General features: G+C 39.0%; 1 protein-coding gene across 11 annotated transcripts in view; it reads right to left on the reverse strand.

The window, feature by feature from the left end:
- EFCAB3 (EF-hand calcium binding domain 3) overlaps positions 1-25,781 on the reverse strand; it is a 76,088-nt gene that overhangs the window by 16,666 nt on the left and 33,641 nt on the right. For 9 of the 11 annotated variants that reach the window (XM_038546960.1, XM_038546962.1, XM_038546959.1 and 6 more), the window contains 6 exons: positions 25,650-25,703; positions 13,942-14,032; positions 10,198-10,274; positions 3,294-3,437; positions 1,512-1,583; positions 304-424 (listed from right to left, as the gene is read on the reverse strand). In XM_038546960.1, coding sequence (XP_038402888.1) covers positions 304-424; positions 1,512-1,583; positions 3,294-3,437; positions 10,198-10,274; positions 13,942-14,032; positions 25,650-25,703 — 559 coding nt within the window. Of the gene's footprint in view, positions 1-303; positions 425-1,511; positions 1,584-3,293; positions 3,438-10,197; positions 10,275-13,941; positions 14,033-15,178; positions 15,423-25,649; positions 25,704-25,781 lie in introns of those variants that run through there. The other 2 variants (XM_038546967.1, XM_038546966.1) reach the window with 2 other exon arrangements.

Raw genomic sequence — 25,781 nt, forward strand, 5'->3', positions numbered from 1 at the left:
CCCTGGAAAAGTCTTACTCTTCTTGGATTCTATAGCCTAGGGTAGGAGAGTCTGAACTTTTTTGGCCATCTTATGCCTTCAGTAGGCCCTGAGATGGTCTGAGGTCCATCTTGTGATTTCGGAGTTAGTAGAGTGGGGATGAAGGAATAGGTCTCATGTGGCATGTGAGCATTGCCACAGACCCCTTCTCCTTTGTTTTGGAGCATACCCTGTGGACTAGGATGTTAATCAGATGTGACTGCTTTGTAAATATCTTCATAAGTGCTTCTATGAAGGCTGATTTTATCCTTCTTTGCCACTTACCTTACTATTTCCATTATAGCCTTTCTTGGTAAAGCTGAAGTCTCTACAAGCTTTGATAGTATTTCAAACAACAGGATCCCTGGGTTGCCAGCTAAATCTAAACATTTCTCCTTTTCTGGAACTATGAAGGGGAAAAAATTCAAAATGCCTTCTGAAAAAATATCTATCCAAAGAAGTAATAAGCCTTTTACAGTCTTTTTATTTTATTTACAATATTAATACTAATCCAGGTACTAGAAAATTATAGAAAAACATTCAAAATCCATTTCATTTGGTAGAAAGGTCATTTTGATTACTGAATAGACTGATTAATCATTAAAAAATACTTTAGTTCCATGACTTCTAAATAAATATTGACTTATAAGTTAATACATTTAACATAAACACGACTTATGCATTAAGGACTATTGTCTTGTTCTTCTGGGTAAAGGAATTGCTGATAAACATATCTCAGGCTTGCAGGCAAACCCTCATTATTACAGTAGTACTTGAAGCAGTAGCTTCTGCCTCTTTTAAGGACAGTTCACTGCCTATGAATGAATGTATTTTCAAAACCATATACAGTATTTGGAATTTGGAATATATTTATCCTAGAAAACATGACACAAATTGTAGTTAGTTTTCCCATGCAGACTGTTAAACTCATAAACAAATCCTCAGAGGACTAATAACAGTATGTTAAGGACACCTCCACCTCATTTATGACCTTGTGTGAGAATATGCTCTTTAACCTCCAGCTGACTCTCCAGTCCTTGTACTGAGGGCGGACTTCATCAGGATAAGGAGGATATTTTTGGAATAGTGAATGGTCTATACCCCAAATTTGCATGAGAGAGAGCATTTTTCTTTTTCTAAAAAAAAAAAAAAAAAATCATTTGTAAAGAGAGTACCTCCCAAAGTGGCACATGCATTTGGTAAAGAATATTATAAAAGGTGACTGAATTTTTCTACACTATTCTAAGTGTTTGCATTGGAGGGCAAAAAGCAGTGTCTCCTGCAGAAGGACTTGACACATTTAAGTTAGAATTCTAAACTTGTATCAATTTGCTTAGCAAATATTGTTTTGGAGAAGCAGTAAGACAGTAAATCTCATCCCAGAATATGCCTTCCTCACTTGTCTCCTGATCTGAGGCCTAAATGAATAATGGTTACTATGCAGTGAATTGCAGCCACCCAACCACCATCTGTTCAGTAATATCTCTACTTACCCACAGCTTTAAGGAAGAGTTTCTTATCTGTTAGCACCTTTATAAAGTCTGAGAAATTCACCTTCCCATCTCCTGCAACAGAAATCTAAGGCTCAGAACAAGGACATAAGATGCATTTCAGTAATCAAATTATATATTAAAGAAAAAATAAAAACACCTTGGACTATTCAATAGTTAAAATCAGACAGCATGTTAAAGCTGGAGACTTGCAGGATGCCTGGGTGGCTCAGTGGTTGAGCGTCTGTCTGCCTTTGGCTCAGGGAGTGATCCTGGGGTCCTGGGATGGAGTTCCGTATAGGGCTCCCTGCAGGGAGCCTGCCTCTCCCTCTGCTTATATCTCTGCCTCTCTCTCTGTGTCTCTCATGAATGAATGAATAAATAAAATCTTAAAAAAAAAAAAAAAGCTGGAGACTTGCTCAGGGGAGAATTGGTCTTGAAGTGGTTTTAGCACCAGAATTTGAATGACCCACAGCCACCAGAAGCAATGGTGGGAGTATAAACGTCAAACTAGGGGGTTTCAGCCCCTGCAGTCCTATCTACTCACTCCTTTCCTAGAGACTTGCCATTTTTTCAAGGAATCCATTCCAGCTTTCCCACACCATACCCACCTCTGATTATTTCTTTTTTTTTTTTTTAAAGATTTTATTTATTTATTCATGAGAGACACACACAGAGAGAGGCAGAGATATAGGCACAGGGAGAAGCAGGCTCCATGCAGGGAGCCTGATGCAGGACTCGATCCTGGGACTTCAGGATCACACCCTGGGCTGAAGGCAGGCACTAAACCGCTGAGCCACCCAGGGATCCCCTGATGTTTCTATTATTATAACACCCCAAAATTGTACCCACTCTCCTCTAATGTATAGGCTAGTGCTATTAGAGGCATGTGTGTGTGTTTTGATGCAAGAACAGGAAAATTGGGCAGAGTTAGTAGAAACAAGTGACACCTTAATTAACTGGTGACATTGATTCATAGGTGGAACTTATGCTACTTTAATGAGGCACTGGTAGTTTGGTGGGGAGAGGTGAAAGGAGATAATGCACTGAATATATATTCCATACAACATATCAGCTTGGGCTGTAATCACTAGTCAGTATATTCATTTTTTTTTTTTTTTTTTTTTTTTTTTTAGTCAGTATATTCAAAGGAAGTATCTCAAAGCTTTAAAAATATAAACAAGGGATCCCTGGGTGGCTCAGCAGTTTGGTGCCTGCCTTCAGCCCAGGGTGTGATCCTGGAGTCCCAGGATCAAGTCCCATGTCGGGTTCCCTGCATGGGGCCTGCTTCTCCCTCTGCCTCTCTCTCTCTCTCTCTCTCTCTGTGTCTCATGAGTAAATAAATAAAATCTTTAAAAAAATAAAAATATAATTTAGGTGGCATCTAAGGATCGAAGGAAAATTTGTACTATATGATTCAAACGGAAACAAGGGGCTTAGAGTTTCTTGGTAACATGTCAGTTTTGAAATTCTCAATGCCTTTATATCTGTTATTTCAACGCACCCTTGGAAATGTACGTCATGACAGGTAATCTGAATTTAATATGAATGTGACAGTCACTTTTAGTTTCCACACAGGGTTTTTCAAAGAATAGTCCATTTTGTAGCATTACTTTGATTTTTTCTGCATTACTTTGATTTTGTGACTTGTACATATACCTTACTGATACCCTCAAAGGGAAACACATATATGTACCTTTGATAATAAATGAGATTTCTTATGAAAGAAAAAATATGTTTATAAAAACCTTTTATGAGAAAAATAATCATAAGTCAAATACTCACGATCAATATCAGCACACCTTAATTCATTATAGACATCACGCTTGGTTAGATTCATTCCCAACTTAGCTAAAGTGCACATCATTCCATGTAAATCAATACAGCCAGTTTTATCCTTGTTAAAGAAGTTGTAGGCATCTTGGAAGGCTGAGGAAATGTAATTAAGTTAGGCAGTTATTCAAGAATAAGTACATATTCTGGTAACTAGGACAGACTATATGGTTGACTGGAGATCATGTTCTGGAAAAGTATTGAGAGAAAAATGCGTACTTAACAGACATTTTTATTTTTATTTATTTTTTATTTTTTAAATTTTTATTTATTTATGATAGTCACACACACAGAGAGAGAGAGAGAGAGAGAGAGGCAGAGAGGCAGAGAGGCAGAGACACAGGCAGAGAGAGAAGCAGGCTCCATGCACCGGGAGCCTGATGTGGGATTCGATCCCGGGTCTCCAGGATCACGCCCTGGGCCAAAGGCAGGCGCTAAACCGCTGCACCACCCAGGGATCCCAACAGACATTTTTAAAAAAAGATTTTATTTATTTATTTGAAAGAGAGAGAGTGTGCATGTGTGTGCGTTAGCAGGGGGCCAGAGGGAGAGGGAGAACAGGCTCCCCCATGAGCAGGGAGCCCCATATAGGGCTCTATCCCAGGACTCTGAGGATCATGACCTCAGCCAAAGGCAGACACTTAAACAACTGAGCCACCCAGGCACCCCTTAATAGATATCTCATATAAAGGACAGCATCCTTCCAAGAGATTTGAACTAGAATAAACTACTTGGTGGAAAACCAAATATATTGCTAAAATGGCCTTTGAAAGCTGTCCACACCTTAATTCTTGGAACCTGTGAATGTATTACTTATAGGACAAAAGGGACTTTGCAGATATAATTAAGATAAATCATCCTGGATTACTGAGTGGGCCCAATCTAATCACAGGGTCCCTTAGGCAGCTAGAAGCAAGAGAGATGTGAGAAGGACTGGACTCTGTTGCTGGCTTGAAGATGGAAGGGGCACAGTGATGTGACACACAGAGAGCCAGAGCCTTAAGGAGTGAGAGAGTCTCTTGGCTGATAGCCAGTAAGGAAGTGGCACTTCAGCCCTAGAATTACAAGGAACTAGGTTCCGCCAAGAACCTGAATAAGCTTGAAAGCAGATTTTTCTTCAGAGCCTCTTGATAAGAAATCAGGCTGGCCAGCTCCTTCATTCTGACCTTGCAAGACCCAGAAAAGGGGAACTAGCCGAGCTGGACTTCTGGCCCACAGAACTGTGAGATAATGAATTTGTGTTGTTTTAAGTTGCTAAGTTTGTAGCAATTTGTTGTGGCAGCAACAGAAAATGGAGGCACCAAAATGGACCCAAATTATATGTATGTGAATGTGTTGAATAGATTCAAAAGTTTTTTTCAAAGACATACTCAGGGCATTAAATGGAACCAAAGTTAGACATGTATTTTCTAAAATTAGTGAATGAAGAAATTAACCCAGAATAAAGTATATCTCAAATGGCACCAGAATAAAACTTATTTCATATCACATTCAAGTGTTAGCATCTGTATGTATGAGAGTGATTCATCTTGTGGAGATATAATGATACCTGCCTTAAAATTGTGTGAGTAGGTAACATTTTTCTCCCTTGGTTGAAGGAAGGCTTCTCTAGGGCTGGAGTCATCTCTAACTTGTTTCTAATTTCTCCCAGTATTTCTAGCATGTCAGTAGGCATGTGCCAGGTGCTGCTTCAGGTGCTTAGGGTACATTAGTGCCCTAATGTGCCAGGTGCTGCTTCAGGTGCTTAGGGTACATTAGTGCCCTAATGTGCCAGGTGCTGCTTCAGGTGCTTAGGGTACATTAGTGCCCTAAACAGACAGAGATCTCTGCCCTTCTATAAATGAAATGAATAGGTAAGTTGGATAGCACGTTAGAAGGTTAGAAGATGGTGACGCCTGGGTGGCTCAGTGGTTGAGCATCTGCCTTTGGCTCAGGGTGTGATCCTGGAGTCCTGGGATTGAGTCCCACATCGGGCTCCCTGCATGGAGCCTGCTTCTTCCTTTGCCTATGTCTCTGCCTCTCTCTCTCTCTCTCTCTGTGTGTCTCTCATGAAAAAATAAAATCTTTTTAAAAAGAAGGTTAGAAGATGTTAAGTGCTCTGGAAAAAAGAAAAAATAATGCAGGTCGAGGGGCTTGGCGGTTCCAGGGGTTGAGGGGTAAGTTGCTTGTATTAAATAGGTGAGATCTGAGCAAAGACTTGATGGGGGTGAGGGAGTGGATATCTGGGAGAAGAGAGGACCAGACAGAGGGAAGAGCAAGAGCAAAGGCACAAAGGGGAATGGGCCTGATATGTTCCAGGGACAGCAAAAGGCTAGTGTGGCTGGAGCAGAGTGAGCAACAGGAGAGGAGTTGGAGAGGTCAGAAAGATGTGTGTGTGTGTTTGTGTGTGTGCGTGTGTGTGCATGCACAGTAACGTTTTTACAATTTTATTTATTTTTTATTTTATTTTAGATTGGTTTTAGATATAGTTGCAAATTTTATTTTTGGATTGGTTTTAGATATAATTGCAAAGATAGCCCAGAGAATTCCTGTAGATCCCTCACCCAGTTTCCCCTAATGTTAGCATCTTAGAGTACTCTGATTCAATTTGTCACATCTAAGAAGCCAACAGTGGTTTAGTGCTATTAACTAAACTTTTTTTTTTTAATATTTTATTTATTTATTCATGAGAGACAGAGAGAGAGAAAGAGAGAGGCAGAGGGAGAAGCAGGCTCCATGCAGGGAGCCCGACATGGGACTCGATCCCAGGTCTCCAGGATCAGGCTCTGGGCCAAAGGCAGGCACTAAACCGCTGAGCCACCAGGGCTGCCCCTATTAACTAAACTTTAGATATTAATCAGATTTCTTTAGTTTTTCCCTAAGGCCATTTTTCTTTTCCAGGATATTACATTTAGTTGTTTTATCTTTTTAGCCCCTTTTCTGTAACAGCTTCTCAGGCTTTCCTTGTTTTGGAAGACCTTAACAGTTTTGAGGAATATTGTTCAGGTATTTTGTGGAAGTCCCTCAGTTTGGGGTTTTCTAATGTTTTTCTCATGGTTTGCTTGAGATGAGGGATTTTTAGAAAGAAGACCAAAGTGAAGTGCTATTCTCATCAGTATATTAAGGTTATGTATTATCAATATGACTTATCACTGATATTTATCTTGATTCCTTGGCTGAGGGAGTGTCTGTTGGGGTCTTCCACTATAAAATTACTTCCCTCCTTTTCATATTTTACTCTTTGGAGTAAGTCACTAAAGGAAGTCCAGACTCAAGGGACCGAGAGCTGGGGACAGGAGATCTAAGTTCTACCTCCTGGAGGAGGTAATATCTACATTCATTATTTGGAATTCTTTTGTTTATTTTTTTAAGATTTTATTTATTTATTTATTCATGAGAGAGAGAGAGAGAGAGAGAGGCAGAGACACAGGCAGAGGGAGAAGCAGGCTCCATGCCAGAAGCCCGACGTGGGACTCGATCCTGGGACTCCAGGATCACACCCTGGGCCAAAGGCAGGTGCTGAACCGCTGAGCCACTCAGGGATCCCCTGGAATTCTTTTGTAAGAGAGATTATCTCTTTTCCATTAAAAAATTCAGTCTCCATTCTGTCAGGAGTGACTTGCAGGTATTTATTTTATACTTTTAGTTATAATCCAATACTATTTTATTTTTGTTGCCCAAATTGCTCCAGCCTTAACCACTGTGAACCCCCTTTGAGGTTGGCCTCTGCATCCCTTTGAAAAGCTCCTGTGTCCTTTTTTTTTTTTTAAGATTTTATTTATTCATGAGAGACAGAGAGAGAGAGAGAGAGAGAGAGAGAGAGAGAGGCAGAGACACAGGCAGAGAGGGAGAAGCAGGCTCCATGCAGGGAACCCGATGGGAACCGATCCCAGGACTCCAGGATCACGCCCGGGGCCAAAGGCAGGCACTAAACCGCTGAGCCACCCAGGGATCCCATCCTTTTGTTTTTTGAGAACTTCCTTACTTTGTCATTGTAAGATGTTGCAGGTTTGTCTTGTATATTCCCTACCCAGGCACTAGAATCAACCATTTATCCAAGCAACTCTGCTTCTTTTATAGGAAAAGGGCATTTAAATTTCTGGGTGGTGGGTATGCTTGTTGCTGTGGGGGTGTTAGTGCTTAAGTCCTTTCAACAGACAGAGCTAGGAAATATGTGTATGAATGCTGATACACATATTTATTTCTTGATTTACTTGTGTGTATTCCTATGAAGCTAAACATGAGTTCACAGGTGTTCACACTGATGTCTCAAATCTAACCCAGTACTGCTGGTTCACTTTAGCCTTCTCACCCAGTTTCTCTGTAACTTCACACCTTCCCACTCCAACAATGAGAATCCTGGCTCCCACCGCCCACCGTCCATTTCCTGAGTTATTCCATCCTAGTATGTAAGTATAACAATTGTAGAATTTTTAAGCTATACCCCTATGAGAAACAACTGTACTGGCTAGAGTACGTTGTTTATGTATAGTTCCTTTGTGTTTTGTGTTAGAGTTTGTAGTCAAAACACCATTTTCAAAGTCCCTCAGGTCAGTCCTCCCCTTACCGCTCCCTGACTTATGTTTTAGCAAGATCACTCTAGGTGTCATTACGTTTGGGTAGAAGTATGGAGCATCAGGGGGCTGTTGTGGGTGAACAACAATGTATCTCAGATCAGGGTTGTAGCAGAGGTGGTACAAATTGGCTGCTTCTAGATATATTTTAAAGGGAGAGCCAGGGCAGCCTGGGGGGCTCAGCAGTTTAGCGCCGCATTCAGCCCAGGGCATGATCCTGGAGACGGGGTGGGATTGGGTCCCACGTCGGGCTTCCTGCATGGAACCTGCTTCTGCCTGTGTCTCTGCCTCTCTCTCTGTGTATGTCTCTCATGAATAAATAAAATCTTAAAAAAAAGAAGCTTCCAATAATTTAAAAAAAATAATAAAGGGAGAGCCCATGAGGTTTCCTGGTGGACTGATCAGTAGGCTGAGACAGAAGTGTCAAGGATGTCTCCAAAACTTTTTCCAGAACAGTCAAAGGAGATGGGGAAGGCTATGGGTAGAGCATATTTTAAGAGTAAAAGGCTGAGGTGAAGGAAGAATAGGGAGTTATTGCTTAGTGGGTGTGAAGGTTCAGTTTGGGAAGATGAAAATGTCTGGAGGTGGATGTGGTGATTGCTATAGAACATACAAATATATTTAATGTGTTGACCTGTACATATACACTTGAAAATGGTTAAAATTATAATTTTTATGTTATATATATTTAGCTACAATAGAAAAGAGAGTATGAGGAACACATCAGGAGTTCAGTTTTAGACATGTTGATTTTGAGATGTCTACTAGACATACAATTGGAAGTGTTGAGGAGGCAGTCAGAAATGAGCCTGGAGCTGGGGAGAGAGGCTCTGGTTGGACATACACATTTGAGAATTGTCAGCATATAGATGATGTTTAGAACCTGTTCCTTCCTGCAGAAACCACATGTAAGGAAGGCTCTTGCCCATTCTTACCTACTCCTTGCCTCCTGAGTGACTCTGGTGCTGCCCCTGTGCAGCCCTTCATGGTGTGCTGTGTCTCTTACTTCTAGGGATCTATGAGTATAAAACACTTCTTTCTCTTTAACAGTCATATCTGTGTCTGTATGTCTGAAAATACCTGATTAAAATAGATCCTTGGGGGACGCCTGGGGAATCAGTTGGTTGTGTGTCCAACTCTTGGTTGGTTCAGGTCATGATCTCAGGTTAAGATCTCTTTGGTTCAGGTCATGGGATTGAGCCCTGCCTTAGCATGGACTGTGGAGTCTGCTTGAAATTCTCTCCCTCTGTCCCTTCCCCTGCTTTTATGCTCTCTCTCTCTCTCAAATAAAATAAATAAAATCTTAAAAAATAGATCCTGGGAACCCTTAATACAAGCACCAATGTATATTAATGCACGATAGAAACCTTAAACTTTTAGAAGGCTATAAATAGTTATTATTAAGGCATTTAGCTCAGTTTTACAATGAAAAATGCAATTCTGATTTTGACAATCTCTTGTTTTTAAGCCAGCTTTCCCAGCAGTAAACGTGATTCTTTGATTTCTGTTTTGTTTTCAATTGGTTCCAAGTTTGGAGGAGTAAAGCATTAGCCTTCTCAGAACCAAAAACAGCCATGATTAACTTTATTTATTTATTTTCTTTCTTTTCTTTTTTCTAAGGAGTCATGCCTTCCCTTTCCTTTGGGCCTTTGCAGATTCCACTCTTTCTGTCCAGAATACTTCCCTTGCACTATTTGCTTCCTACTCATTATCCAGCTTTCTCTAGGACTCCTCTCTTATCTGACCAATACTAAGTCAGGAGACTATCTTTCATGTTCCCCAAATACTTTATACTTCCTCATAACTTGTGTCATATTGTGATTTAAATGTTTCAGTCTAAAATTCATGGTTTAATGGTCTGGGTTCCCTGAAAGAATTCCTATCAGGGCAGTGACAGTGACCATGTCTGATTTTTTACTTGTTATGTTTCCTATGCTTAGTATAATATGGGCTTTAAATAAATATTTGCTGTTTGGATTAATAAACTATAGCCAGTATAGCTATTTATACTGCCCCATTACTTGATTTCCATTTGACTTTGCATTTTTTTCTTTTGTACACCCACAAGTTCTTAATTGAATAAAAATATTTGTCTAGGACTGTCCAAATCCAAGGAAGATGTTTGTTTAAAAGTAATCCCCCTTCCTTCCCACAAATTAGGCACTGAATTAGAACTTTTGCTCTCAAATAGCAGAGTACTACAGAAAACTCTTGAAATCACAGATCTCTCTTAGAGAAGAAAATGATCAGATTTATCAAGGGGTCATTGTTTATGCTTTCATTTGAGGGCTGATTTTCATTACCTTGAATTTGTGAAGTATTCAGCCTCTTTTCTTTGTGTTGTAATTGGCAGGGGAGAGATTCTGGTAAATCTTTATACCTGACAAAAGACATGAAAAGATTTAATACATATATGAAACCAGCAAATATTAGTTCCATTTATCAGTTTTTGTTGACTGGAATGACTGTAAGCATCACAGTGTACCTCCTAAGGGACCTGTTACTGTCACTCGCCAATAGTTACAGGACGGGCAGTGAAAAAATGCTGGCTGCTGAGGTCCATATTTGCCCTATCCCTGCGTTGCCCTTATACCCTTAAAAAATCTGATTTTCTTCATTTTACAAAAGTGGAAACTGAGGCTCAGAGGGATTAAATAACTTGTTCCAAATTGCGCAGATAATAGGTGAAAGTCCTGGGATTCAAATTCAGGTTTATCTGACTCCAAAGCTCAAGGATATAAGCCCTACACTATTCCTATTGCTAGAAATATAAGTTGCTTTAAATTTTTATTTTATTTATTTTTTAAGATTTATTTATTTATTTATTTATTTATTTATTTATTTATTTATTTATGATAGACATAGAGAGAGAGAGAGAGACACAGGAGGAGGGAGAAGCAGGCTCCATGCTGGGAGCCCAATGCGGGACTCCATCCCGGGACCCCAGGATCGCGCCCTGGGCCAAAGGCAGGCGCCAAACCGCTGAGCCACCCAGGGATCCCCATGTTTTAAATTTTTAAATGGTATAAATAATCTTATGGTGAATATCTTTATACTGAAAGCTTTGTAACTGTAGTTATTTTATGACTTTAACTGCCAAATTGTATTTTTACCAGCATATAAAATAGAGGTAGTATAGCTATACATTATCTCTATGTGTATCAACTATCTATCTATCTATCTATCTATCTACCTTTCTAACTTTCTTTTTTTTTTTTTTTTCCTTTCTAACTTTCTATCTATCATCTGATGCAGAGAGTGCTTCTAGAAAGTTTGGAACCTTGGGTGACTTTTCATTTTCTCAGAAAAATAAAATCTGGAAAGAGAGAAAACATATTAATATTTGCAGATAGTTTGTATAGATCTGCAGGAGGTTATTAATTTAGGAACATAAAAATATATTACCTAAAACTGGGTTTGCTTATAATACAGTTATTTAAAAGTAGATTTAAATAATCATGATTTTATAAATTAATTTTACTTAAAATACGTTTAGCTTTGATCCTAAGCTAAAAGTTTTATTTTTAAATTTTTTTTCTAAGCTTAAAGTTTTAATATGGAATCTCTTGGTTTTTATTTCTACAGGAAGCAGTTAAAAAAGTAAAAGGGGAAGAAATACTAAGCATGGGTAAATTTAAAAAGTTATGGTTTATGAATTTAGTATCTTCTACAGTCTCCAGTAGGTTCAACTAATTTTTTCTTTCTTTTTTTTTTAAATTTTATTTATTTATTCATGAGAGATACAGAGAGAGGCAGAGACATAGGTAGGGGGAGAAGCAGGCTCCTTGAGGGAAGCCCCATGTGGGACTTTATCCCCGGTCTTTGGGATCACAACCTGAGCCAAAGGCAGATGCTCAACCACTGAGGCACCCAGGTGCCCCCCTCAACTCATTTTCAAAGAGGCACCTGGGAAAAAAGGAAGTGATAAGGTCTCAAAATGTACCATTTCTAACTTTTTAGGTGTGGAATTTTACCTTTAATTTTCTCTGCTTTAATAACACTGATTTCTTCTTCTGATATTTCTGTTCTATTATCTGTTCGGACTTCTGAAAACTTAAGTTGGCCCTTACTCAGATACGGCATTTTATATTTGTTGTGTTTCTAAATAGAAATGAATTTCTTTTGCATGATATAAAAGATGCAGTAGATGGAGAAATATGGATTTCTCAAGAAGCAAGAGGAAAGTAGAAGGCCAGGCAGTGTGTTTTTATTAGTTACATAAAAAAAGGGATACTCTTGGGATGCCTGAGTGGCTCAGCAGTTTAGTGCCTGCCTTCAGCCTAGCGCATGATCCTGGAGTCCCAGGATCGAGTCCCACGTCAGGCTCCCTTCATGGAGCCTGCTTCTCCCTCTGCCTGTGTCTCTGCCTCTCTCTCTCTCTGTGTCTCTTATGAATAAATAAAATCTTTTTTTTTTTTAAAGGATACTCTTTGCAGAATTTCAAATCTTACCTTGGCTCATGCATGGGAAAGTCTTTTTATTTTATAATGTTTCAAAGGTTTGAAGTACCTTAGATTTGGAATGAGCCCAGTCTGGCCTCTCATCTCATGGAGGAATTCCCTCTACGTGTGGTATTATCGAGTCTGTGCTTGACTACTTTCCATGACAAGGATGTCACTAGTTCAAGAGACAGCTTGTAATTCAGAGTAAGGGAACAACGAGATCAAGGGATCTGGCAGCTTTAAGGTTGTCTTACTCACGTGCCTCTAAAAAGGTCAATAATCTACTTCTGTAGCAGTGGCATAGTCAAGGACAGTAGGAGAAATACTCTCAAAATGGCACAGAAAGTGGATGGTTTGAGAGAGAAGAGAGGCTTTTCTTCTTATGCTGTGATAAAATATAGACCAAGCTCTTTCTTTTGGTCATTTGTGGCTACAGTTTACTGGAATTTGTAATTATCAGACTAAGAAAAAAGCTATTTTTATTTTTTTAAAGATTTGATTTATTTATTCATGAGAGACACAGAGAGAGGCAGAGATACAGGCAGAGGGAGAAGCAGGCTGCATGCAGGGAGCCTGACATGGGATTCGATCCTGGGTCTCCAGGATCATGCCCTGGGCTGAAGGCGGCGCTAAACCGCTAAGCCACCCAGGCTACCCCGAAAAAAGCTATTTTTAATGTCACAGACATATCTCCCTTCCCAATTTTAGCGTAAGGTTAGTCACAGCCAATTTACCCAGATTTCATTTTTCTGGCCATGGTTGAGCTACAGACCCTTTCTCTGGACTGACTTGCTTAAGGGATTAGGTCTTCTTTCTGATCCTCTAACTTTATTCTCTGTTAAACTGGCACTCAAAATATCTTAATGTATTACTGACAACTTCTTAAGCCCTCTACGATAGTCTGTCCTCTTACGCAAAAATTCTCTCTCATTTGAGGGGAACAGGAAAGAGAACTTTTTGTTTCTCCAATCTAAAAGGACATATATTTTTTTCTTTTCATAAAGAATCTTTATCTTTGGGATACCTGGGTGGTTCAGCAGTTGAGCACCTGCCTTCAGCCCAGGGCATGGGATTGGAGTCCCTGAAGTCCTGGGATTGAGTCCCACATTGGGCTCCCTGCAGGGAGCCTGCTTCTCTCTCTGCCTGTGTCTCTGCCTCTCTCTCTGTGTCTCCCATGAATGAATAAATAAAATCTTAAAAAAAAAAACTTTATCTTCAATTCATATGCTTAGTTTTTTTTTCATATGCTTAGTTTTATAAATAAATTTATCTTTGGGTACTTGAAGAGCCTTCTAATTTGTTTCCCCATAGCCTTGTGGGTATTTAAAATTTGTTATCACCTTAATAGGTCTTTACCTTAATCTATGTGGGGTACCTGGGTAGCTTAGTTGGTTGGGTGTCTGACTCTTGGTTTCAGTACAGGTCTTGATCTCAGGTTCATGAGATCAGGCCCCAACTCAGGCTCTGTGCTTGGCACAGAGTTGGCTTGAGATTCTCTTTCCCTCTGCCTCTCTCCCTGCTCGTGCTCTCTAAATAAGTAAAATCTTTAAAAAAAAAAATTCTTTACCTTAATCTATTTATCACCTGAAGACATTCATTACTTACCTCTTGCCATGGAAGCTGGGTATTTTTGTTAGAGGATTCAGCTTAAGTTTTGATTTAATGTCAGAAACTGCCATGGGGCCAGTAACTCTGTCTGGAATTCAGAAGATACAAATAGGATCAAATCACAGATGAATTCCTCTCTTTTCTTTTTTTTTAAGATTTTATTTATTTATTCATGAGAAACACAGAGGGGAGAGAGAGAGAGAGAGAGGCAGAGACACAGGCAGAGGGAGAAGCAGGCTCCATGCAGGGAGCCTGACGTGGGACTCAATCCCAGGTCTCCAGGATCACACCCTGGGCTGAAGGTGGCGCTAAACTGCTGAGCCACCCGGGCTGCCCAAATTCCTCTATTTTCTTTAGCAACTATTCTAGCTCAAGACCTAGAGTTTGAAGTCCAGGGCCTTGAGGAACATGTGCAAATGTGCACATGTTCAAGTTAGATGTATGTGCAAAGTTGGAAGGCCATGTGTAAGAACCCCTTCACTGTCCTGAGATCTCTAAGCAAAATATCTTACTGTTGTCTCCCCCTTCAAATAGTGTCACTCTGATCATGTATAAAAGTAAATGGTACCGTGTGACATAGATAAAGCATCCTGGAAGTGTGTGGAAAAGTTATTTAAGTAACTTTAAGTAAAAACAAAATTTATTTTTGAAATAAGTAGACAATTTCATGTCATAATTGACAGAGAATAAAATGTGACAGCATTTCTAAAATATTTACCCAATTGTTTATATCTTGGATACCTGCCTGGTACTAAGATTTTCCCAGGATTTCCTTCTGGGAGGTCTGTCCCTGCCCTGTCAATTCTTAGGAGTGCATTGGTCTTTCTTGAATGTAGGAGTGGAGGTGGGATACAATGCTGTTTTGCCACTCTAAAACCTCCCAAATGGACTTTTAACCACTAGAGCCTCCCTCGTCCTGCCTTTCCACTTAGGCAGAGTTTGGGCATCAGGGCCTATAGATCAGAAGCTGGGTTGGTAGGGCTTCCCCCTTTTATTGTTGGTTTTACCTCTCCAATTGCAATTTTCAAAGTATAGACTGTATTAGGTGGTTCACTGGCAAGAACACTGGATTGCTGATTTAGGAATAATAGATAACTACTAGGAAGCCACAAAGAAAAGTCTTTGAATGTTTAGTTACAGTTTGGTCCATTTTCCCAAGTCTTCATCTCAGAGCCTGGAAAGCCAGTCATTTCTAAACAACCCCATTACATGTATTCAAACTCTAGAAACCTACCACAGAGATGGGAACTCCGGAGAGGCTCAATAATTTAGGCACTTGAAAGGTGCTGTGAAATCATCCTCATAGTGCAAAATAAACATTACTTTAAAAAACTACCTTCAATCTCTCATAGAGATGATAGATTAAAAAAAAAAGACTCAGCATAGACTCCTACAAAATCCAGATATTTGCCTACTTTTAAGCCATGCTTCCTTCCACCTCTGGGCTTCAATCAGATCAAGAATCCAATAAGGGGGTTTGTTCCATCATACAACTGTGACCTCATTCACTTCTCAGGCTTAGGCCTAGGTGACAATGACCTACGAGCCCCTTCCAGCTTTAGAGCAACCATGTTTTCACTGTGGTTTACTTAGCACCCCTGGGGTATGTGTGGGTGTGATTTGCAGAATGAGAACATTTTGACATTGTGGGGATTTCAGGGAAGGGGAAGTTTTTTGTTTTTAAATTTTGTATTCCATGTTAAACATTAGTGAGCTGAAGTTGTTCAAATGAAAATTTTTACCTAAATGCCTTGATTGAATGGTGATTAAGAACCATTTCATTCATTGCTTAAGCTTAGGAAGGACAAAACAAAAACTCTCATAGGGTTGAAGACTATAATATTATTGGAAGGAGTAATTTTAAAAAGCAATTACAAATTATTACTGTATAATTAGAAACTTTAGAAACTTTAATAGAAAAATATTTCTAAAAAAAATCTAAAATATTTCTAAAATTAGAAACTTTAATATTCAAGGTCTTAAATGTCTCATGGCATTGTAAATCATTTAGCACAGGAATTGGGCATGTTTTTAATCTTCCTCAGGGCCAAGCATAGATAGATACCTTTGACACCCAAGGTTTAGCTTCAGTCCTCAAAATTGTTTCAGGCCTCACTTAGTAGCTGCAGTTTTATAGGCTTCCTATCTCTGCTCTCAGAGTTTATTTATTATGAGAATAATTTTTTTAAAGATCTTGTTTATTTATTCATGAGAGACACAGAGAGAGAGGCAGAAACATAGTCAGAGGGAGAAGCAGGCTCCTTGCAAGGAGCCCGATGTGGGACTCCATCCCGGGACCCAGGATCACACCTTGAGTAGAAGGCAGATTCTCAACCGCTGAGCCACCCAAACATCCCTATTGTGAGCATAATTTGACATTTCCCTAGTGTTTCTGAACTTAGTACATTGCCTCCTATTCTGCTTTGTGATGCAAAGGGAAAGAAAGGGATGGTTTAATTTATAAATTAATTAAACAAGTATTTAATAAGGACCTACTCTGTTAGAGCCTACCAGGATTAAAATGGAAATACTGGCAGTTCCTATTGGATAGTATTGTTGAGAAGTATATTAATATTAATATTATTATTTTAAATTGTGGTAAAAAAACATAAAATTTACTACCTTAACCATTTCAAGCATACAGTTTAGTATTGTTAAGTATATTCACACTGTTGTGCAACCAAGTTCCAGAACTTTTTTATCTTGCAAAAATGAGCTTCTAAAATTATTAAATAATAGCATTCCATTTACCCTTCCCCTTAATCCCATTCTATTTTCTATGAATTAGACTTTAGAAATCTAAGTGGAATCACACAGTATTTGTCTTTTTGTGACTGGCTTATTTCACTTAGCATAATGTCCTCAAGGTTCATCCATGTTGTAGCATGTGTCAGAATTTCCTTCTTTTTTAAGCCTGAATAATAATTATATGTACCACATTTTATTTATCCATTTATCTGCCAAAGGACACTTGGATTGCTTTCACCTTTGGGCTACTATGAATAAAGTTGCTATGACACATTGGTGTACAAATGTCTCTTTGAGACCTTGCTTTCAATCTTTTGGATATATACCAAGCAGTAAATTGCTGGATCACATGGTAATTCCATTTTCAGTTTTTTAAAGAAATATTGTTTTCCATGGTTGCCACCATTTTACACTTCCACTAAGTGCACAAGGGTTTTAATTTTTCTAGATCATTTTCTGTTTTTTTTTTTTTTTTTTTTTTTTTTGACAGTAGCCACCCTGATGGGCGTGAGGTGATATATCTCACTGTGGTTTAATTTTTTATTTTTTTTTAATTTTTATTTATTCATGATAGTCACAGAGAGAAAGAGAGAGAGAGAGAGAGGCAGAGACACAGGCAGAGGGAGAAGCAGGCTCCCACTGGGAGCCCGATGTGGGATTCGATCCCGGGTCTCCAGGATCGCGCCCTGGGCCAAAGGCAGGCGCCAAACAGCTGCGCCACCCAGGGATCTTTCACTGTGGTTTTAAATTATATTTCCCTAGTGATTAGTAATGTTAAGGATCTTTTCTTTTTTTTTGATTTATTTTTTTATTTTATTGAGAGAGCAAGCACATGAGCAGGGACGGGGCAGAGGGGCAGGAAGAGAGAGAGAATCCTCAAGCAGACTTCCTGCTGAGTATGAAGCCTGACATGGGGCTCAATCCCAAGACCCTGAGATCATGACCTGAGTTGAAATCAAGAGCTGATGGCTCAGGAAACCCAGGTGGCTCAGCGGTTTAGTGCTGCCTTAGGCCTAGGGCATGATCCTGGAGACCCAGGATCCAGTCCCACATCTGGCTCCCTGCATGGAGCCTGCTTCTCCCTCTACCTGTGTCTCTGCCTCTCTCTGTGTTTCTCATGAATAAATAAAATAAAATCTTAAAAAAAAAAAAAAAGAAAAAGAGCTGACGGCTCAACTGACTGAGCCACCCAGACACCCTGAGTATCTTTTCATATACTTAATGGCTATTTGTATATCTTCTGTGGAAAACTGTCTCTTCAGTTCTTTTGCCCGCTTTTTTTTTCTGTTGTTATTGTTGAGTTGTAGGAGTTCTTTACATATTTTAGATATTAACCCTTTATTATTTGAAATATTTGCAAATACTGTCTTCCATTCTGTAGGTTGCCTTTTCACTCTGTTGATTGTGTTCTTTGATGCACAGTAGTTTTAGATTTTTATGCAGTCCAATTTAAAAATTTTTACTTTTGGTGTCATATCCAAGGGCTCATTCCCAGACCCACTGTCATGAAGCTTTTCTCCTACGTTTTCTTCTAAGAGTTTACTGCTTTGGGTCTTATATGTATGGAGAAGCAGAATTTTTAACATGTAGCACTGAGGGAAGAGCAATTTAGAGTGAAAAAAGAGCAAAAGCATGTAGAATAATCATAAAAATTAGGAGATGAGAAACAGTTCAGCTACATTAGAGGATAGGATTACATTAAGTGAGATAGTGGAAGCAAAAAGGATTAGGTATGTTGGATTGGGTGGTAAACAGAAGCAGAGATTGTGAATCTGAATCTCACACAAGTTTCATTTGCCTTACAGAGCATTTAAAAAATTTAAATTTCATAAATGAAAACATAGAGTTATCAGTTTAGGACTTTGCATGAAAAACCCAAAGATCAGAAAATGGCTCACATTCTGGTATAGCAGTAATTGGCTAGAGCAGAACAAGTGTCAACCTTTTAGCTAAAATCATTAAGATTCCTGATTGCCATAGTCCCTATTAATTTTTCTAGTTTCTTATACCATGCATGTCATTCATTTAATCTGTTTTTTTTTTTGTTTTTTTTTTTTTGTTTTTTTTAGACATATACACATCTTCATTGTTAAGCTAAGGCAGTCTGCACTTTATTAGCACTGGGGAATCCTAAAGATATTTGAGTAGGAATGTTGAATGAATATAGCTGTTTTCTATGGGAATTAATTCAACCATATTACTCTAATAGTTATTTAGGCTCATATTCTCTTCTGACCTTATAAGGAATAAAAAGGAAGTGAATATTAGATGGGGCAGGATATCTGGTATTAGGCTTCTTCCTATGTAGTACTGTTTGCTAAAGCAGAAAAACTCCATGACAAAATGTTGTGTCTCAGTGTGATTTATAATTTGTAAGTTCTGAAAACCTAATATATAATATCTGATCCATCTTGTACAGACAAAGATATATGAGCCTTAAAGAGACGAACATTTTACAAGTTCTATCATTTACCAGATTAATGGGAACTGGACTTTTCAGAATAATAAAAAAGTAGCTACCTCTCTGTTAGAGATACTGCCCCAGTAGGCCAATTTCTTTACAGGCAGAGTTTCTCTTTTTTCTCCCTGGCTGTTTTGCTTTCCCTGACTGTAAGCACCTTGAGGTCAGAAGCTCAGTGTTCTATGACAGAATCATAGGAGGTGTTCAATGAATGACTTGGTAAAGGCAAGGTGTTCTTTCCTTTTTGGACAGAGATATTGTGCTTCATCATTACTCCCTCCCCTTTGGCTTGTCCTAATCTTTATGATCTAGAAATCATCAGGGTATGTCAGCATGAAGGAAATATTATTTCCTACCCTCAACTCTGGTAGGCTGGGTAGGCAAAATCCTCTGGGATGGCCTAATCCTGATGAGCCCCAATTCCTCTCTTGCTCCCTCCTGACTAGTCTAGATTAATGATAACGGAAATATTTGCAGAAATTAAAAGTCTTACTCCCCTTTACACAATATGACTTTAGTTATCACTCATTCAGACCAATAGTTATAATTTTAAAATTTATGTACAAATACATGGATGGGTTTTTTTGGAGCAGCAATAAACCCTGGCCCCCATACCATTCAAACAAGGCATGCGGTGCAAGGGTGTGTGGGGGATTATAAGAATAATACTTATAAGGCAATAAGGGGAAAATATAAAATATATTCCTCCTGTTTGTTTATTCTTGAGAATCAATCCAAAATATCAGAAAATTTCAGGGATCCCTAGGTGGCTCAGCAGTTTAGTGCCTACCTTCGGCCCAGGGTGTGATCCTGGAGTCCTGGAATCAAGTCCCACATCAGGCTCCCTGCATGGGGCCTGCTTCTCCCTCTGCCTGTGTCTCTGCCTCTCTCTCTGTGTCCCTCATGAATAAATAAAATCTTTGAATGCCCCCCCCAAATATGAGAAAATTTCGCATCAACTTTATAGCAAGTTTTAATATTAAATTGCTTAACCCATGTTCTGAAAACCACTAAATGCTCTGATTTTTAATAGCTCTTCTTTTCATAATATTTGTATCCATATGGATTTGAATGAATTTACTAACTCAACAAATATAACACCATGTATCCAGTCACCTATTCATTCATCTCTTCATGTTAGGAAATAGCAATTTCATTCTTTTTTCTTAAAGATTTTATTAAAATCTTAATAAAGATTAATATGGAATATGCTCAATCCTCTTCTCTTGCATTTGACATCTAATCCAATCCATTTATTCTGTAAATATTTTATTAGTGCCTATTTTGTTCTAGGCCCTGGGATACATCAGGGAATATATCTAGCAGGAAATATTGTTGATTCCATCTTCAAAATATAAATGTAACCAAATTACTTTCCACTATCTCCACCTCTACCTGCTGTTCAGGTCTCCCTGCTTCTGCTCTTGCCTTGTCCACTACCTGTCAAGTTTATCCTACACATAGAAGCCAGGATAATCCTTTCAAAACCTAAGTCAGATCACATCATGTCTTTGCTCAAATTCTCTAGTAATTTCCTATGTCACTCGGTAAAAATCCAACCTTTACAATAGCCTTCAAGACTTATATGATCTTTACTGGTTGCACCTGCATTACGCCCTTATTGGGATACCTTATTGCACAACCCTGCAATTGTGCATTGCATAGACTATGTGACTAAACATGATAGCCCTGTCTCCTAGTTCTATGATCTTATGTCCCCCATTGCCCTTGTTCACTCTGTTCTAGCCAGAATGGCCAGTTTGCCTTTTCTCAAATACTGTAAACATGCTCTTATAAAAAGGCATTTACACTTGCTTTGCCCTCTACACGGAGTGCTCTTGCCTCAGATTATTATTATTTTTTAAATTTTTTATTTATTTATGATAGTCACACACAGAGAGAGAGAGGCAGAGACACAGGCAGAGGGAGGAGCAGGCTCCATGCACCGGGAGCCCGACGTGGGATTCGATCCCGGGTCTCCAGGATCGCGCCCTGGGCCAAAGACAGGCGCTAAACCACTGCGCCACCCAGGGATCCCTTGCCTCAGATTATTCATGGCTCACTCCCTACCTTTTAATATTTTTGCTTAAATGTCCTTTATCAGCAAGGCCTTTCTTGATTATCTTCCCCTGCTCCCAGAGTTCCCTATACCCCCCTTCCTTGCTTTATTTATTTTTTCATTTTTAAAATTTATATTTTAGGTAGTTAACATAGTGTGCAATATTGGTTTCTGGAGTAGAATTCAGTGATACATACTTACATACAACACCCAGTGTTCATCACAAGTGCTCTCCTTAATACCCATCACCCATTTTACTCACCCACCTTCCTCCATCAACCCTCAGGTTGTTCTCTATTGTCAAGAATCTTGGGGCATCTGGGTGGCTCAGTTTATCTAGTATCCAACTCTTGGTTTTGGCTTGGGTCATGGTCTCAGGGTGGTGAGATGGAGCCCCACATCGGGCTTTGTGCTCAGCATGGAGTCTGCTTGAGGTTCTTTCCCCTCCCTCTCCTATCCCTTCAGCTCCTCCCCCTGCCGGCACTCTAAGAATAAATAAACAAAATCTTTAAAAAAAAGTCTCTTATGGCTTCTCTCTCCTTTTTTCCCCCCTTCTCGTATGTTCATCTGTTTTCTTGCTTAAATTCCACATATGAATGAGATCATATAGTGTTTGTCTTTCTCTGATTTATTTCACCTAGCTAATACACTCTAGCTCCATCCACATCGTTGCAAATGGTAAGACTTTATTTTTTTGATGGCTGAGTAATATTCCATTGTATATATACACCACATCTTCTTTACCTATTCATCAGTTGATAGACACTTGGGTTCTCTCCATAGTTTGGCTATTGTTGATAATGCTGCTATAAACATTGAGGTGCATGTACCCTTTCGAATCTGTATTTTTGTATCCTTTGGGTAAATACCTAGTAGTACAATTACTGGATCGTAGGGTTGTTATAATTTTAACTTTTTGAGGGACCTCCATACTGTTTTCCAGAGTGGCTGCACCAGTTTGCATTCCAAGCAGCAGCACAAAAGGGTTCCCCTTTATCTGCATCCTTGCCAACACCTGTTTCTTGAGTTGTTAATTTAGCCATTCTGATGGGTATGAGGTAGTCTCTCATTGTGGTTTTGATTTGTATTTCCCTGATGATGAGTGATGTTGAGTATCTTTTCATGTATCTGTTGGTCATCGGGATATCTTCTTTGGAAAAGTATCCTTGCTTTATTTTATGCTTTGTAGTCTCTGTCATACTATTATCTTATTTTTGTTGTTGTTGTTGTTAGATATATCTCTTCACTGGAGTGTAAGTTCTGTGAGGGTAGGGATTTTTGTCCTAGGCATGTAGAATAATGCTTGGCACATGGCAGACACTAACTGATTGTTTAAATGAATGGATATAGGCATCCATTCATTCCTTCAGCAGATACCTAGTATCTGCTAGGAACAAAGAATAACGATATAAAAGATGGCAAAAGTAGCTGACAGGGAAGTGGGACCAGTTCACCCAAATTCAGGTTTCCATGATCTGTGAGTGAATATTGGTGACAGAAGTCATCAAAATTAATAGGGTGGTATACATAAGAAATTAAAATATCCCAGGGAATAGGCATGTATTATAATTTAGGTACACCAATAGTTATCTAACCAGAACCACATGGGATGAAGGGCAATTTCATTTAATTTACTTGTGGGCATATCCTAGGTAGTTTAGAACTGGTAGACTGGTGTGATATCTGTGGGGCTGATAGTCCCAGGACATAAGTGGGGTTCCACAGATAGATACACTGGGTATATGGAAGGTGCTTTGGGACTAAGATTTATATTTGGGGCCAGCCTATTGTTTATTTTTTCCATTTACAGAGCTTGACAAGTAAACAGGTACAGATTTGGCATTCTTGTGGGTTTTTTTTTTTTTTTTTGTCAGTCCTATACTTTAAAGACAATTAAACATAATTCACATACCATAAAACTCACTCTTTTAAAAGGGTGAGTTTAGTGGTTTTTAGTATATTCACAAAGTTGTATAACCATCACCACCATCTACTTCTAGAATACTTCCATCATGTAGAAAGAAGCCCTGTACCACTAGCAGCTACTCCCCATATGGTTGCCTGTAGGCAATCTACTATTTCTATCAATTTGCCTATTCTTGATATTTAATATAAACAGAACAATATAATATGTGGCCTTTTTGTCTGGCTTCTTTCACTTGGCATAATGTTTTTAAGGTTCATCAGCATTGGCACGTATCTATACTTCTTTTTATTTTTTTATTTTTTATTTTTTATTTTATTTTATTTTTTTAATTTTTATTTATTCATGATAGTCACACAGAGAGAGAGAGAGAGAGGCAGAGACACAGGCAGAGGGAGAAGCAGGCTCCATGCACCGGGAGCCCGACTTGATCCTGGGTCTCCAGGATCGCGCCCTGGGCCAAAGGCAGGCGCTAAACCGCTGCGCCACCCAGGGTTCCCCTTTTTATTTTTTTAAAGATTTTATTTATTTATTCATGAGAGACAGACAGAGAGAGAGAGAGAGAGAGAGAGAGAGAGAGGCAGAGACACAGGCAGAGGGAGAAGCAGGCTCCATGCAGGGAGCCTGAGGCAGGACTCGATCCTGGGATTCCAGGATCACGTCCTGGGCTGAAGGCAGGCGCCAAACTGCTGAGCCACCCAGGGATCCCCTTATTTCTTTTTATGGCTGAACAATATTCCATTGTTATCGATAGGCCACGTTTTGTGTATCCACTTATCAGTTGAAGAAAATTTGGATTTTCTTCACTTTTTAACTATTACAGGTCTTGTTTCTATCTATGAACATTCTTGTAAGAATTCTTGTGTGAACATATGTTTTCATTTTTCTTGGGTATATCCCATGGAGTGGAATTGCTGGGTAATATTGTAACTATACTTCACATTTTGGGGATTACCAAATTGTTTTCCACAGCAGCTGCACCATTTTACACTCCCACTGGCAATATATGAGGACTCTCAATTTCTCCATGCCCCCATTAACATTCGTTATTGTCTTTTTTTTTTTTTTGTAGACATCCAAGTGGGTGTGAAGTGGTAGCTTGAAGTTTCGATTTGCATTTTTCTTTTTTTTTTTTTTAAGATTTTATTTATTTATTCATAGAGACAATGAGAGAGAGAGAGAGAGAGAGGCAGAGGGAGAAGCAGGCTCCATGCAGGGAGCCCCACGCGGACTCGATCCTGGATTTCCAGGATCACACTCCAGGCTGCAGGTGGCGCCAATCCGCTGCGCCACGGGGGCTGCCCTGATTTGCATTTCTTTAACGACTAACGATGTTGAACATCTTTTCATGTGAATATCAGTCATTTTTATATGATTTTAGATCTTTTGCCCATTTAAAAAGTTAGGTTATTTGTCTTTTTATTGTTGAGTTACAAATGTCTTATATTATTATGTTTTGCTTTGGATATCAGACCCTTATCAGATAAATAATTTACAAATATTTCACCTGTTTTGTGGGTTGTTGTTTCATTTTCTTTTTTTTTTTTTTAAATAAACTTTTTAGGTTTTTTTTTTTAATTTTTATTTATTTATGATAGAGAGAGAGAGAGAGAGAGAGAGAGAGAGGCGCAGAGACACAGGCAGAGGGAGAAGCAGGCTCCATGCACTGGGAGCCCGACGTGGGATTCGATCCCGAGTCTCCAGGATCGCGCCCTGGGCCAAAGGCAGGCGCCAAACCGCTGCGCCACCCAGGGATCCCTGTTGTTTCATTTTCTTGATGATGTCTTTTCAACCACAAAAGTTAGAATTTTGCAGCTGAAAAAGAACAGAACTAACATCATTAATCTAATTCACCTTTTTCATTTTATTGATAAGACCACTAAAGCACAGTGTGAATTGAATTAATCTCTTTAGTAGCAGAGTTAGGATCATTTGCTCTGTGTAGTTGCACTATAAATCGTACCAAATAAGAAACAAAGTAACTAGAGATGAAAAGAAATTCATCATGGGGGCTCCTGGGTGTCTCAGTAAATTAAGCTCTGCCTTCTGCTCAGGTCATGATCCCAGGGTCCTGGGATTAAGCTCCACATTGGGCTCCCTGCTAGGGGGAGCCTGCTTCTCCCTCACCCTCTGTACTCTCCCACCCCACTGTTGCTCACGTGGCTCTGTCTCTCTCCTGTTCTGCTCTCTCAAATAAATGAAATCTTACAAAAAATAAAAAAAAAAAAAGAAAAGAAAAAAGAAAAAGAAATTAATCACAAACAAATCCATTAGAAAACAATGGAAAATATCTGATAAATCACATGTGATGCAGTGTGGTGTGGACTATAAAAGCAAAAGGAACTCAGAAAAATAGCTGGAGAGAGAATGGTTTACAGTTGCCTATCAGCAAGTAGATAGAAGGGTAGTGGCTAACAAAACTAATGAGGGAAAATAACCATAGGATTGAAATATATAAGTCAAAGTATTAAATCCCATCATGACGATGCCTTCACATTAGGTCTCATACTCACCTTCAGTATCATGTCCAGTTTTCACCAACTTATGTGGTGGCACCATCCCTTTTGCTTAAAGACAAGATTAAGAGTCAAAATTATATGCATTTCTAAAGTTTTAAAAAGTAGTATAGGAGGACATTACAATTT

This window comes from Canis lupus, chromosome 9 (genome assembly GCF_011100685.1).
Source record: "Canis lupus familiaris isolate Mischka breed German Shepherd chromosome 9, alternate assembly UU_Cfam_GSD_1.0, whole genome shotgun sequence".
Taxonomy (NCBI): Eukaryota; Metazoa; Chordata; class Mammalia; order Carnivora; family Canidae; genus Canis; species Canis lupus.